This window comes from Corythoichthys intestinalis, chromosome 10 (assembly GCF_030265065.1).
Source record: "Corythoichthys intestinalis isolate RoL2023-P3 chromosome 10, ASM3026506v1, whole genome shotgun sequence".
Lineage (NCBI taxonomy): Eukaryota > Metazoa > Chordata > Actinopteri > Syngnathiformes > Syngnathidae > Corythoichthys > Corythoichthys intestinalis.
The window spans coordinates 5993998-6006291 of record NC_080404.1 but is presented as its reverse complement, the minus strand read 5'-3'; the positions used below and the strand labels follow the sequence as shown (position 1 = coordinate 6006291).

General features: G+C 38.9%; 1 protein-coding gene across 2 annotated transcripts in view; it reads right to left on the bottom strand.

Annotated features, from left to right (window-relative positions):
* Positions 1-12294, bottom strand: part of ttc27 (tetratricopeptide repeat domain 27) — a 152173-nt gene that overhangs the window by 74569 nt on the left and 65310 nt on the right. For both annotated transcript variants that reach the window (XR_009064570.1, XM_057847718.1), the window contains exons 6-7: positions 9958-10116; positions 2465-2595 (exon numbers count right to left, since the gene is read on the bottom strand). Coding sequence is in view for 1 of the 2 variants with exons in the window: in XM_057847718.1 (XP_057703701.1) it covers positions 2465-2595; positions 9958-10116 (290 nt within the window). In the remaining variant the exon portion in view is untranslated. The remainder of the gene's footprint in view (positions 1-2464; positions 2596-9957; positions 10117-12294) is intronic.

Below are 12294 nucleotides of genomic sequence, written 5' to 3'. Positions count from 1 at the left end.
TAAAAAAGTTAACAAACGCCACAGAAGTCACATCTGCTCATTACTGCACAACACAAGCGTTTGACAATCGACTTCCATAAACAGGACGAGCTTGAAGTACAGCGATCTTAATTTACCACTCATTGTTCATCATGTAACCGTGAGTTAGCTCTCTGTGACCCACGGTCTTAACCTGTCTGTTGTCAGAGCGAAGTTGTTTGTAGCAGACAAGTCGGCAACAATATATTGGGGGACTTTGTTGTACGTATCCATAAAGACAGTCTTTGTTAAATATGTACGAGTGGGGTTAGCATATCAACTCACCCAAAATGCTGCCCAATAAAGGATCTGTCCAACATTGAAGCTGGCAAGCCGCCTTCTCTTTCTGTCCTTCTTCACGAGCAATGATCCTCGTGCGCCACACCTCCCACCTTTCAGGCAGTTTGGGGGAGGAGTGGAGGAGGGGTGCTGCTAGCGGCAGTTTTTTTTTTTTTTTTTCCAAGGCAAACACCGGACATTTTAGCCGGAGAGACGACAAAACTAAATTCGGAAAATACAGTTTGGTAGCTTTTCATTTGGCTCGAATGTTTTTGCGTATTGAATCGAAGAGGCCGTATCCAACGGTTCAAAATAAAACCAAGTATGGTTACATCCTTAGTTGATGTGTGCACAAAGATATTGGACTGTGCCAGTGATTTATGTAAGTCTTAAGCAGACACACTAGCGTTCTTTTTTACCTCCAAGTATTCTGCACTGAACTTTTGGCGTCATCTTTGGTGGACGGCCACTCCTTGGGAGAGAAGCAACAGTGCCGAACTCTCTCCATTTCTAGACAACTATTCTGACTGTCGACTGATGAACATCCAGACTTTTAAGAGATGGTTTTGTATCCTTGCCCAGCTTTATATACAAATCAACAATCCTTGATCGCAGGTCTTCAGACAGCTGTTTTTACAGAGGCATGATACACATCAGACAATGCTTCTCATTAAGACAGTTCTTACCAGGTGTGTGTTTTATAGTGGGCAGAGCAGCTTTAAACCACTGATCAGTGACTGGGCACACACCTGACTTAAATTGTTTGTTAAATGGTTTCAATTGCTCTTTAAGTCTCATTAGGCAGAGAGTTCACTTACTTATTTTTCCCCCTTCTGTCAGTTTTTGCATGCTATCCTCATAAAACATGAAAACCTAAAATGTTTGGGTGGTTTTAGTTAAAGCAAACACTTTTTACATTTGTGTGATTTTGACAAAGATCAGATCACATTTGATGGTGATTTTATGCAGACAGACATAATTTTTCATTCCATGGTAGTTCTGATTTATTATTATTATTCTGATTTGTATTCATAATTTGCTTTGCTATTCCTAATTGTACCTGCAGTATTTATTAAGGATTTAGCGTAGGGTTTTTGGGCTCTGGAACGAATTCATCAAATCATAATGTATTCTCTCTCAAATCCTGCTTGACATACAAACCAAGTCCTGGAACGAATTAAATTCGCATGTAGAAGTACCACTGTACTACGTTTCCTAACCAGAATGCCATTAATGGCAATTAATTTCACTGTTCATCATTTTTAACTGGGTTGGCTTTCTATTAATGGCCTTGCATGAGTTCAAATAGATTATTATTTCATTATTATGGCCGTACATTTAAAATAAAAGCGTGCTAATGAATTCTTTTGAATGAATTCAAAATTAGCAACCATTGCCCAGCTCTAAAAAATATTTATATAATTATTATTGACCTTATGTGAACCAAAATGTGATGTCTCCACGTATGTGAACGCCAAGCAAAGTGTGATGTCTTTTTGTTATATATATTAAATGGTAAATGGTGTTATACTTTTATATAGCGCTTTTCCACCTTTTAAGGCGCTCTTTACACTATCTAGCCATCCACCTACTGGTGACGCAGCACCAGGAGCCACGTGGGGTTCATTGTCTTGCTCAAGGACACTCAGACGAGTTCATCAGGGCGGAGAATTGAACCCACAACCTCTGGGTTGGGGGACAACTACTCTACCACTGAGCCACACCACGCCAAAACCAATAATAGTCATCTACCCTCTAAAGGGTTACGATAAAACCTCACTTTAACAATGTGCATGACATTACAGAGATTAGATTTTCCAAAACAATGTTCCAAAACAATTTAGAGTCTTCCTATCCAAAACGGAGAAGAGTTACTATCAAGTGGAAAACATTTATAACTGTTGTCAATCTTCCCAGGGGTGAATGTCCCAGTCAGATCACCCCAAGGTCTGACAAAGTGCAATTTTCAAAGAAATAGCAGTCAATCAAAGAGCTGCATGTCATATTTTACAGGCCTCAGTTAATAGTTTAAAAGAAAAATTTACGACAGGACAAACCACACTCCTTATGGAGGACAGACAAGTACAAACTGATTTTTTTTTAAACCAAAACCCACAGTGTCACTTCATAACATAACTAGATTTGTACTACTACTAGTCTTTCTTACCTTGGGAAGTAAAGCTTGCGGAGTTGGTGATGGACTTGCAACCGATTGATCCTGATCCTGCTTTCTCTTGACTTCAAGAATGAGCTGAGCCAAATACTTTTGTTGGAAATATGTACGTTTTCCCAAGGCACCTTAAATGAGCAAAAATAAATGAAAGAATGAATATGTTGCTCATTTTTTAGTTCAGTTCAAAAGATGCATTCAAAACAATTATTAAAACATAAAAATGCCATAGGGTTACTAAATGAGGTTCAAATGTCTTTTGACAAGAATCTCATAACGTAGTCGGTCATTCACTGTATTCTAATTGTTGTTTTAGTTCACTGGCTCAAACACATATCTCTTTTGTTTCTTTGAAATTACAGTAAATTGATTATTTTAAGTTTTGGAATACAATGGTATGAAAACCTGAACCTTTTGGAATTCCTCACATTTCAGCATAAAATCACCATCAAATGTGATCTTTGTCAAAATCACACAGATGAAAAAAACTTTTTTAAAATAAAACCACCCAAACATTTATAGGTTTCATATTTTAATTACGATAGTATGAAAACAATGACAGACAGGGGAGAAATAAGTGAACCATCACATTTAATATTTTGTGCCCCCCGGCAGCAATATCTTCAAACAGAGGCTTCCTATAGCTGCAAATAAGTCTGACACATCGATCAGGACTAAATCTTGGCTCTTTCTTCTCAACAAAACTGCTGTAGTTCAGTCAGATTTCCGGCATATCTGGCATGAATCACTGTCTTTAGGTCATGCCACAGGATCTCAATGGGGTTCACGTCTGGACTTCGACTTGGCCACTCCAGAATGTGTATTTTGTTCTTCTGAAACTATTCTGAAGTTGATTTACTTCTGTGTTTTGGATCATTGTCTTGTTGCAGCATCTATCCTCTTTTTAGTTTCAAGTTTTCTTCTTCCCACTCGTTTTCAGGCATGTAGTTGATCTTGCGATGTTACTTAGTTTTGCTGCTCTTTTTTGTTACATGATTATATGAGCTGCATATATTTGCAGTCTTTGACAAGGAATCATGGCCTGAAATAAACGGAAAAAACAAAACAAAAAAACAGTCTGACAGATGCCTCAGGTTTTCGCGCAAAACATGATAAACTTTTGAATTCATTCTTCCATTAATGATTGGAAGTTGTCCAGGCCCTGACGTAGAAAGACAGCCCCAAATCATGATGCTCCCTCCACCATGCTTCCCGGTGGGGATGAGGTCTTGATGTTGGGGAGCTGTTCCATTTTTCCTTCACACATGACGCTGTGTGTTACTCCCAAATAATTCAACTTTGGTTTTATCAGTCCACTAAATATTTTGCCATAACTTCTGTGGCGTGTCCAAGTGCCTTTTTGCAAACATTAAATGAGCAACAATGTTTTTGTTTTGTTTTTTGACAGCAATGGCTTTCTCCATGGAATCCTCCCATGAACATCATTCTTGGCCATAGTTTTACAAATAGTTGATGTGTGCACAGAGATATTGGACTGGGCCAGTGATTTCTGTGAGTCTTTAGCAGACACTCTACGGTTCTTTTTTACCTTTATGAGTATTCTGCACTGAACTCTTGGCGTCATCTTTGGTGGACAGCCACTCCTTGGGAGAGAAGCAACAGTGCCAAACTCTCTCCATTTGGAGACAACTTCTCTATCGATTGATGAACAACCAGACTTTTAGACATTGTTTTGTATCCTTTTCCAGTTTTATACAAATCAACAATCTTTGATTTGATCGCAGTCTTGTGACCGAGCCATGATGCACATCAGACAATGCTTCTCATCAAGACATTTCTTACCAGGTGTGTTTTTTATAATGGACAGGGCAGCTTTAAACCACTCAGCAGTGATTGGGCACACACTTGACTTAAAATGATTTTGACAAAGATCAGATCACATTTGATGGTGATTTAATGCAGAAATGTGTGAAATTCCAAAAGGTTCACATACTTTTTCATACCACAGCACTTGCTAATAAACATGACATTGAAACCAACCACATCAGATCAGAATGAGGTGTCCTCATCACTTAGCCTGGCCACATGTGTAAAAATCAAGCATCTAGGCAAGCAGACTAGACCTGCACACTAAGCTTTTTCATCAGGAGAACAGACGTTCGCAAATTTAAATAATTAGGAGCACATTTTTGGGGGGGTGTAGCTAATAGTGCACTTTTATTATATATACACGGCAAGCACAAGGCATAAGACAAAACACGTTGTCCCATTTCTTATAGTCAAGTCGCCGAGCACGCTTGGCTGAATTCATCCAGCTATCTACGGCAGGAGCTGGGTCAAACTCTTCTAGACTTGGCCCCTCCAGAGTGATCCTCATTAGGTCCTCTGTCGTCGATACTGCCAGGCTGCTTCTTTTGGAGCTCTTAAAGTGCATGTGACAGGATAAAGCATGTTTATTCTATAATACACGCGGTAATTTATGCTCCTGAATGATATGGACCGCTTGGATGTGTGTGGAAGCAATCACTATATTTATTTAGTTTTCTGAATCCCGCGCCATGAAAATGAGTGACTTCCGACTTCGGTCTTGCATTGAGGAGTGCGCTGTGACGTGTACGGATGAAAGCGTCCTCTTCACTCTACAGCCTTACTGTTGTTATGAGGACTAAGGATTCAGCTGATTTTGCGGATTAATACGTTTATTTTTCGCATCATGCCAGCCAAACGGCTGCAGAAAAATCTTGCTGTATAAGGGAGAGGTGTGTGCGCCTTTTTAGAGTTTCAAAAGGTTCCCATTCACCGTGGATATTGGCCAAAACAAGCCCTACTACTGTGGGACCATTGGACTTACGAGGAAGTGAGTAAACATCTTGTTTTGTATTATGTCAAATACGAATACAGCAATTACAAAGTAAACACTACAAACTTTCTTTAAATAAAGGACTACTTACGTTTGATCATTGATAGGCATGTAACAAGCTCTCCCCATGCACATTAGCTGCACAACAACTGCAGCCACCCTCCTCCAGGGAACGAGCTGTAAATTGCTCAGCGTGGATCGGCAAACTGCCGATCCACGAAGACATTCGACAATCCAGTCGTCATGTCAAATAATCCGGGCTAGTTATGTGTTATTTTCCGCTTCGAAGACTTTGAAACATCACTCGGTTCAGGTTTGCATGTCGGCTAGCTGTCACGCCTCTTGGTTTGTTTACATTCTCCGAAGCCGGGGAAGGGAAATGACATACAGTGCCTTGCAAAAGTATTCGGCCCCCTTGAACCTTGCAACCTTTCGCCACATTTCAGGCTTCAAACATCAAGATATAAAATTTTAATTTTTTGTCAAGAATCAACAACAAGTGGGACACAATCGTGAAGTGGAACAAAATTTATTGGATAATTTAAACTTTTTTAACAAATAAAAAACTGAAAAGTGGGGCGTGCAATATTATTCGACCCCCTTGCGTTAATACTTTGTAGCGCTACCTTTTGCTCCAATTACAGCTGCAAGTCGCTTGGGGTATGTTTCTATCAGTTTTGCACATCAAGAAACAGACATTCTTGCCCATTCTTCCTTGCAAAACAGCTCGAGCTCAGTGAGGTTGGATGGAGAGTATTTGTGAACAGCAGACTTCAGCTCTTTCCACAGATTCTCGATTGGATTCAGGTCTGGACTTTGACTTGGCCATTCTAACACCTGGATACGTTTATTTTTTAACCATTCCATTGTAGATTTGGCTTTATGTTTTGGATCATTGTCCTGTTGGAAGATAAATCTCCGTCCCAGTCTCAGGTCTTGTGGAGATACCAACAGGTTTTCTTCCAGAATGTTCCTGTATTTGGCTGCATCCATCTTCCCGTCAATTTTAACCATCTTCCCTGTCCCTGCTGAAGAAAAGCAGGCCCAAACCATGATGCTGCCACCACCATGTTTGACAGTGGGGATGGTGTGTTCAGGGTGATGAGCTGTGTTGCTTTAACGCCAAACATATCGATTTGCATTGTTGGCCAAAAAGTTCAATTTTGGTTTCATCTGACCAGAGCACCTTCTTCCACATGTTTGGTGTGTCTCCCAGGTGGCTTGTGGCAAACTTTAAACGAGACTTTTTATGGATATCTTTGAGAAATGGCTTTCTTCTTGCCACTCTTCCATAAAGGCCAGATTTGTGCAGTGTACGACTGATTGTTGTCCTATGGACAGACTCTCCCACCTCAGCTGTAGATCTCTGCAGTTCATCCAGAGTGATCATGGGTCTCTTGGCTGCATCTCTGATCAGTTTTCTCCTTGTTTGAGAAGAAAGTTTGGAAGGACAGCCGGGTCTTGGTAGATTTGCAGTGGTCTGATGCTCCTTCCATTTCAATATGATGGCTAGCACAATGCTCCTTGAGATGTTTAAAGCTTGGGAAATCTTTTTGTATCCAAATCCGGCTTTAAACTTCTCCACAACAGTATCTCGGACCTGCCTGGTGTGTTCCTTGGTTTTCATAATGCTCTCTGCACTTTAAACAGAACCCTGAGACTATCACAGAGCAGGTGCATTTATACGGAGACTTGATTACACACAGGTGGATTCTATTTATCATCATCGGTCATTTAGGACAACATTGGATCATTCAGAGATCCTCACTGAACTTCTGGAGTGAGTTTGCTGCACTGAAAGTAAAGGGGCCGAATAATATTGCACGCCCCACTTTTCAGTTTTTTATTTGTTAAAAAAGTTTAAATTATCCAATAAATGTTGTTCCACTTCACGATTGTGTCCCACTTGTTGTTGATTCTTGACAAAAAAATTAAATTTCATATCTTTATGTTTGAAGCCTGAAATGTGGCGAAAGGTTGCAAGATTCAAGGGGACCGAATACTTTTGCAAGGCACTGTATGTCCGATTTAGGTGTCATAAAATATCGTTCGGGAGGTGCGACAGTAAAGGTGAAGTCGACAGTTTTGACCAGCATGGAGTAATTCTGCCATGTCGGCCTGAATAAGTGCATTTTTATTATTTCATCAGGGTCCCCCCAGGATTGATCAATCTAAATTTAAGACTTTTAAGACCTTTTTTAATGCCATTTCGACTGAAAATTAATACTTTTCTCGCACCCATAATTTTGATCATATTGAATCATATTAAATAAATAAAGCACTGAACATCAAATTTAACCTCAATTACTAAGTGTTTTTGACAAAAGAATGCACATATATTGAAGATACAATTAAAACACATTTAAAGTAACATTAAAAAAGTGTCAGAATTTTTCTAAACACACACACGCACACAATAATTATGGACAAAAAGAGGAGGAGAACAGGACTCAGACCAGCCATCTTCTGTAACAGGCTTGCCGCTAGTGCACCTGCCAAGACCCCAGTGAACATGGCTAACTCTTGAGTTAAAACGGCGAAATTCACATTCATTCGAAAGGCAAACCGAAATGTTTAAGCAGGTCCACTGCCTTTGCGTGACCCATAAACTGCAACCTGAAGTATCCGGATGTAACTTGATCCCCTATCACATACTCCAAAACAACGGGAATATCGCGGGACTTAACCGTGCAGCAGTTGTGTGTGAAAACAATTTCCTGTGTCGACTGACATGGGAAGCAGTGTGTGTGAAAGCATGCGTTAAATTCCCGGGTCACAGCAGATGGCTGATGACTTAAATATCATAGCGGCGGCCGATATAATTTCCTCCCTCTTCGCAGTAAGAGGAAAAGCGGTAAACAAACGTCGCAATTATATACAGAGCAAGCTGGAAACAGCCAAATTAAACTGAAAACATGACCAAAATTAAAATGTCAATTATTACGTCGGGCCGGGCCAGGGTTCTTTCTCGCCAATTTTTTGAAATAACTATATATTAATGATGCATGAATGATAAACTAAGGAATACTTGTTATAAAATAAATAATTTGGATTAAAAAAAGAAGGCGCTGTATGGTCATTTCAGAGCCAGAGCAAGCCTATACGCCCCTTTTAATCTTCCCCTTTGCGAGTCCGCAAAACCGCATCTGTTTATTTATATTTAACAAACTTTTCCAGCGTTATTTCGTTGTGTAAATAAATATATGATGATAATAAAAATATGTAGTCTATTTAAACATTAAGAAAATGTGCGTGTTTTTTTTCTGCCAATTGAGAATTCGTTATACAAGACAAGCTTTTATGCAGACATCGTCACAAATGTTATCACACAAAACGCGGGTCGGGCTTTAATACCCGCGGACCAGTTCGGGTCGGGCTGGATTTTTTAGGCCCGGTTTTACCTCTTTCTTAAAATCTTGATGAGCTTAAATTGGCTGCAGTTACGAAGTCGGGAATGCTCCCTCTGGAAAAAAAACACGATTTGACCAACATTATGTTTAACAAACTTTTCCAGCGTTATTTCATAGTGTGTAGTGCAGTGCATCGTAAAAATTCTATGTGTCATCTTCGTTATTGATTTAATTAAAAAAAAAAAAAAAAAAAACTTCGTCATGGATATAATTTAGGTTGCACTGAGATATTCTTGAAAATTAAGACCACGGTAAAAAAAACTCCAGACTTACAACAGCTATTTTAATACTTTTATTACCTTTAATAATGGAAAACTAAATTCAATGCTTTTTTAATACTTTTAATAACCCGCGGGTACCACGTTCATATTCCATTTAGCACAAGACTGTTATTTGTCATGACCATGCCATTCATTTAGCAATTGGGGAAAATACTTGAATAAAAAGAATATCCTGTAAAAATATTGAAGTAAAGAGACAGACACAATGACATTTTGCAGCTCTCTTTGTCGCGTTTTCCTCGTTGTGAATAGTTCCCCCTCGACGGGCTGACTGGTCCTTCTCAAGCCATTTATTTAGCTATTGGGGAAAAATACTTGGATAAAAAGAATATCCTGTAAAAATATTGGAGTAGAGAGACTGAAACAATGACATTTTGCGGCTCTCTTCGTCACGTTTTCCTCGTTCTGAATAATTCCCCCTCAATGTGCTGAATAGTAAAACGGATGAGCCCAGTCTCCCGCCGACGTCATCCACCTGTTGGGGACGCTAGAGCCCTATAATGGTAGGCGTGGCTAACCGGCAGATTAATAGACTAATTTCTCTTCATCTGCGCTTTGCTAAATTGTTGTATATAGTCGAATCGACTCAAAATATGATTCTAATTCACATAATAATGCTATTTAAGACTTTTTTTCTCCTGTCGTATGCTCTTTAATCTCAGCTAATATAGGCAGCACCACAGGTCTACTACTAATATTCACCAACCTTGGCCACAATTTATTCAAAATTGTGGATTTACAGTACCACAAAAACCCTAACCAGATAGATTTTCTTTGAAGAAAATACTAGACGAGTCCCAACAAGTTAAAAAACAAAATCATATCGAATAATCGTGATCCCAATTGACAGAACGGTATTCATGATCCAACTGAATCGAAAAGATTTTAATCTTTTCTCCCGCAATAATCCCTGAAATTGTACAAGAGTTAGCGGTTGTCTAGCTGTTGTGATTAAAAAACATGAGAGAAAAGTCATACCAGTCATGTTAATATCAAGCATTGAGAGCTCCTGGGCTTTCTTGATGTGTTCCTTGGCAGTCTGGTATTCGTAGTAGGTTAGACATAAGTACACACACTCCAAGTGGAACTGGATTGCCAGGTTTCTCTGCTCGGAGAACAGAGCCTCACATTTCAGCACTGTGGAGCAAGAAGACACGAATAGTATGTATTAGTGCTGCAACGATTAATCGATAAACCCGAGTAATTCGATTAGGAAAAAGCTTTGAATTAAATTTTGCTGCTTCGAGTATTTGTTTAAACTGGGGTTGTAATTATTTGTTTTAAAAGTGTTTGCAATTATTACTTTTGATTTGGGTGGATAAACTGCACTCTAGGCAACAGTGAATATGGCATAACTTATTCAATATGGCTGAATCCAGCTGCTCCCTGTTAAGTCCAACATAAGGTATTTTTTTTGTTTGAACTAATGTTTTTTATAATGCATTCGTAATTTAGTTTATAGGTATTATTTAGCAGTTTTTGTGGGAATATGTGTTTGAACGATTTGTTATGGGCATTGTAAAAAAAAATAAATAAAAAAAAAATAAATAAATAAACGCTTGCATTTTATAGCATTTAAGCTACTGGACTTTTTCTTTGCAAGTTAGCCAATTGTTCTTTTGTTGTACTTAGGTCCTCATTTACTTATTTTTTTATACTGTTTGAGGCTAAAATGAGGTATTTTAATTTTTTTATGTTCCTAATTCGATTACTCGATAATTCGAACTAACAAGTTCATAGATTGACTGCTGAAATAATCGATAGCTGCAGTCCTAGTCTATATCGCACAGTATTTCAGAAACACATTATTTTGATTCAAGATTTGTGCTCTCCAAATTTAGTTGCATGAATAAAGAAAGAAAATAATATATGGCCAGAAGGCCATGCAAAAGACATTAACTTAACAGTGAACTCACTCGCTGCCATTTGCCACGTTTACATGGAGCCAAATATTCCAATTACAATCGGAATATTTGTTCAAACCGAATAAATGTGTTCCATATAAACACCTCATTCGGAATGAACAGGCCCAAACCGAATGGAATTTCATTCCGATTCACAGGGGTGGAATATTCCTTTTCCCAAACCGATTAGAAGTAAAATTATGTCATGTAAACAGGGAAGCGGAATGGTGTCTGGTTGCGTTCTTTCTGCACATGCTCCGTACTGACGTGGTGACGTCACTTGGTGACGTAAGTAACGTCACTTGCAACATGGCTTCCAAGCACACGCACAGCGCACCCACACAACTTTTTAAATGAACGGCGTGTCATTCTGAAGTTTTGTTTCCACTCGAAAAGTTAAAACAGCAGCTGATCTGACGATCGATCTCCATGTTTTGCAACGTGACGCTTTGTTTTGATTAATCTGCGCATGTCAGACGGCAGTTGTCAAACGTCCTTTCGGAATAAAGGCAGACACATGTAAACGCTGGATCGGAATGGATGAAGTAACATGTAAACAGCTGATGTGAAATTTCCATTCGGAATGATTTGAATCGGTATGAATAAAAGTCAGCATGTAAACGGGGCTAATGATGGTGATTGAAGTCCAATCATATGGCTCCTGTGAACTTACATTCGTACCGTGTATCACTCGTAGGCGTCCTTTCATTTAAACTGAGAGGGTGGTCGTGAATGAACACCGTCAACCCTCCCAGAACAAATGGATTGGACGTCTGGCAGTGTCAATGGCAGCCAATGAGTTGATGATAAGGTTCGAACAAATGGAGGACACGTTTCGCGAATTACATCTTAATCCTTTAATTTTAGTGATAAGTAAACACAATACGAGCCACGTTTTACTGTCAACATGTGGGCGGATTTAAATAACCAATTAAGTTTGGTGAGTGCCATCCATGTAAACAAAGAAAAGGCTTGCAAATGTTCAGCAGAACACTCAAGACACTGAGGTGACATCACAAAAGCAAACCCAACATACACTACATGACTAATGTGGTCAACAGATAAACATTCTGCTTTAAAGCTACCACCAAAAAACTCATTGCTTAAAAGCTATCAGAGGAAAACACACACTAAATGTATTTTGAGGCAATGGACAAGTTGAAAAAAAAAAAAAAAAGACAATAAAAAAAAATAATAATAATCACTCGCTGCTTTTAACGGGTGTGCGCATGCGTGACTGGACATTGGTAGGACGTTTCACAGTGTCGGATATTTCAGCAGAACACAGTTTCAAAATAAGATTTGTTCTTGGGCACGTTGCAATTTAAAAGCACGGTACTGTAAATAAACTAAATAATTTGTCAAAAAAAGTTTGACCTGTAATTGGTATTTTTATTATTGAGTTACACAA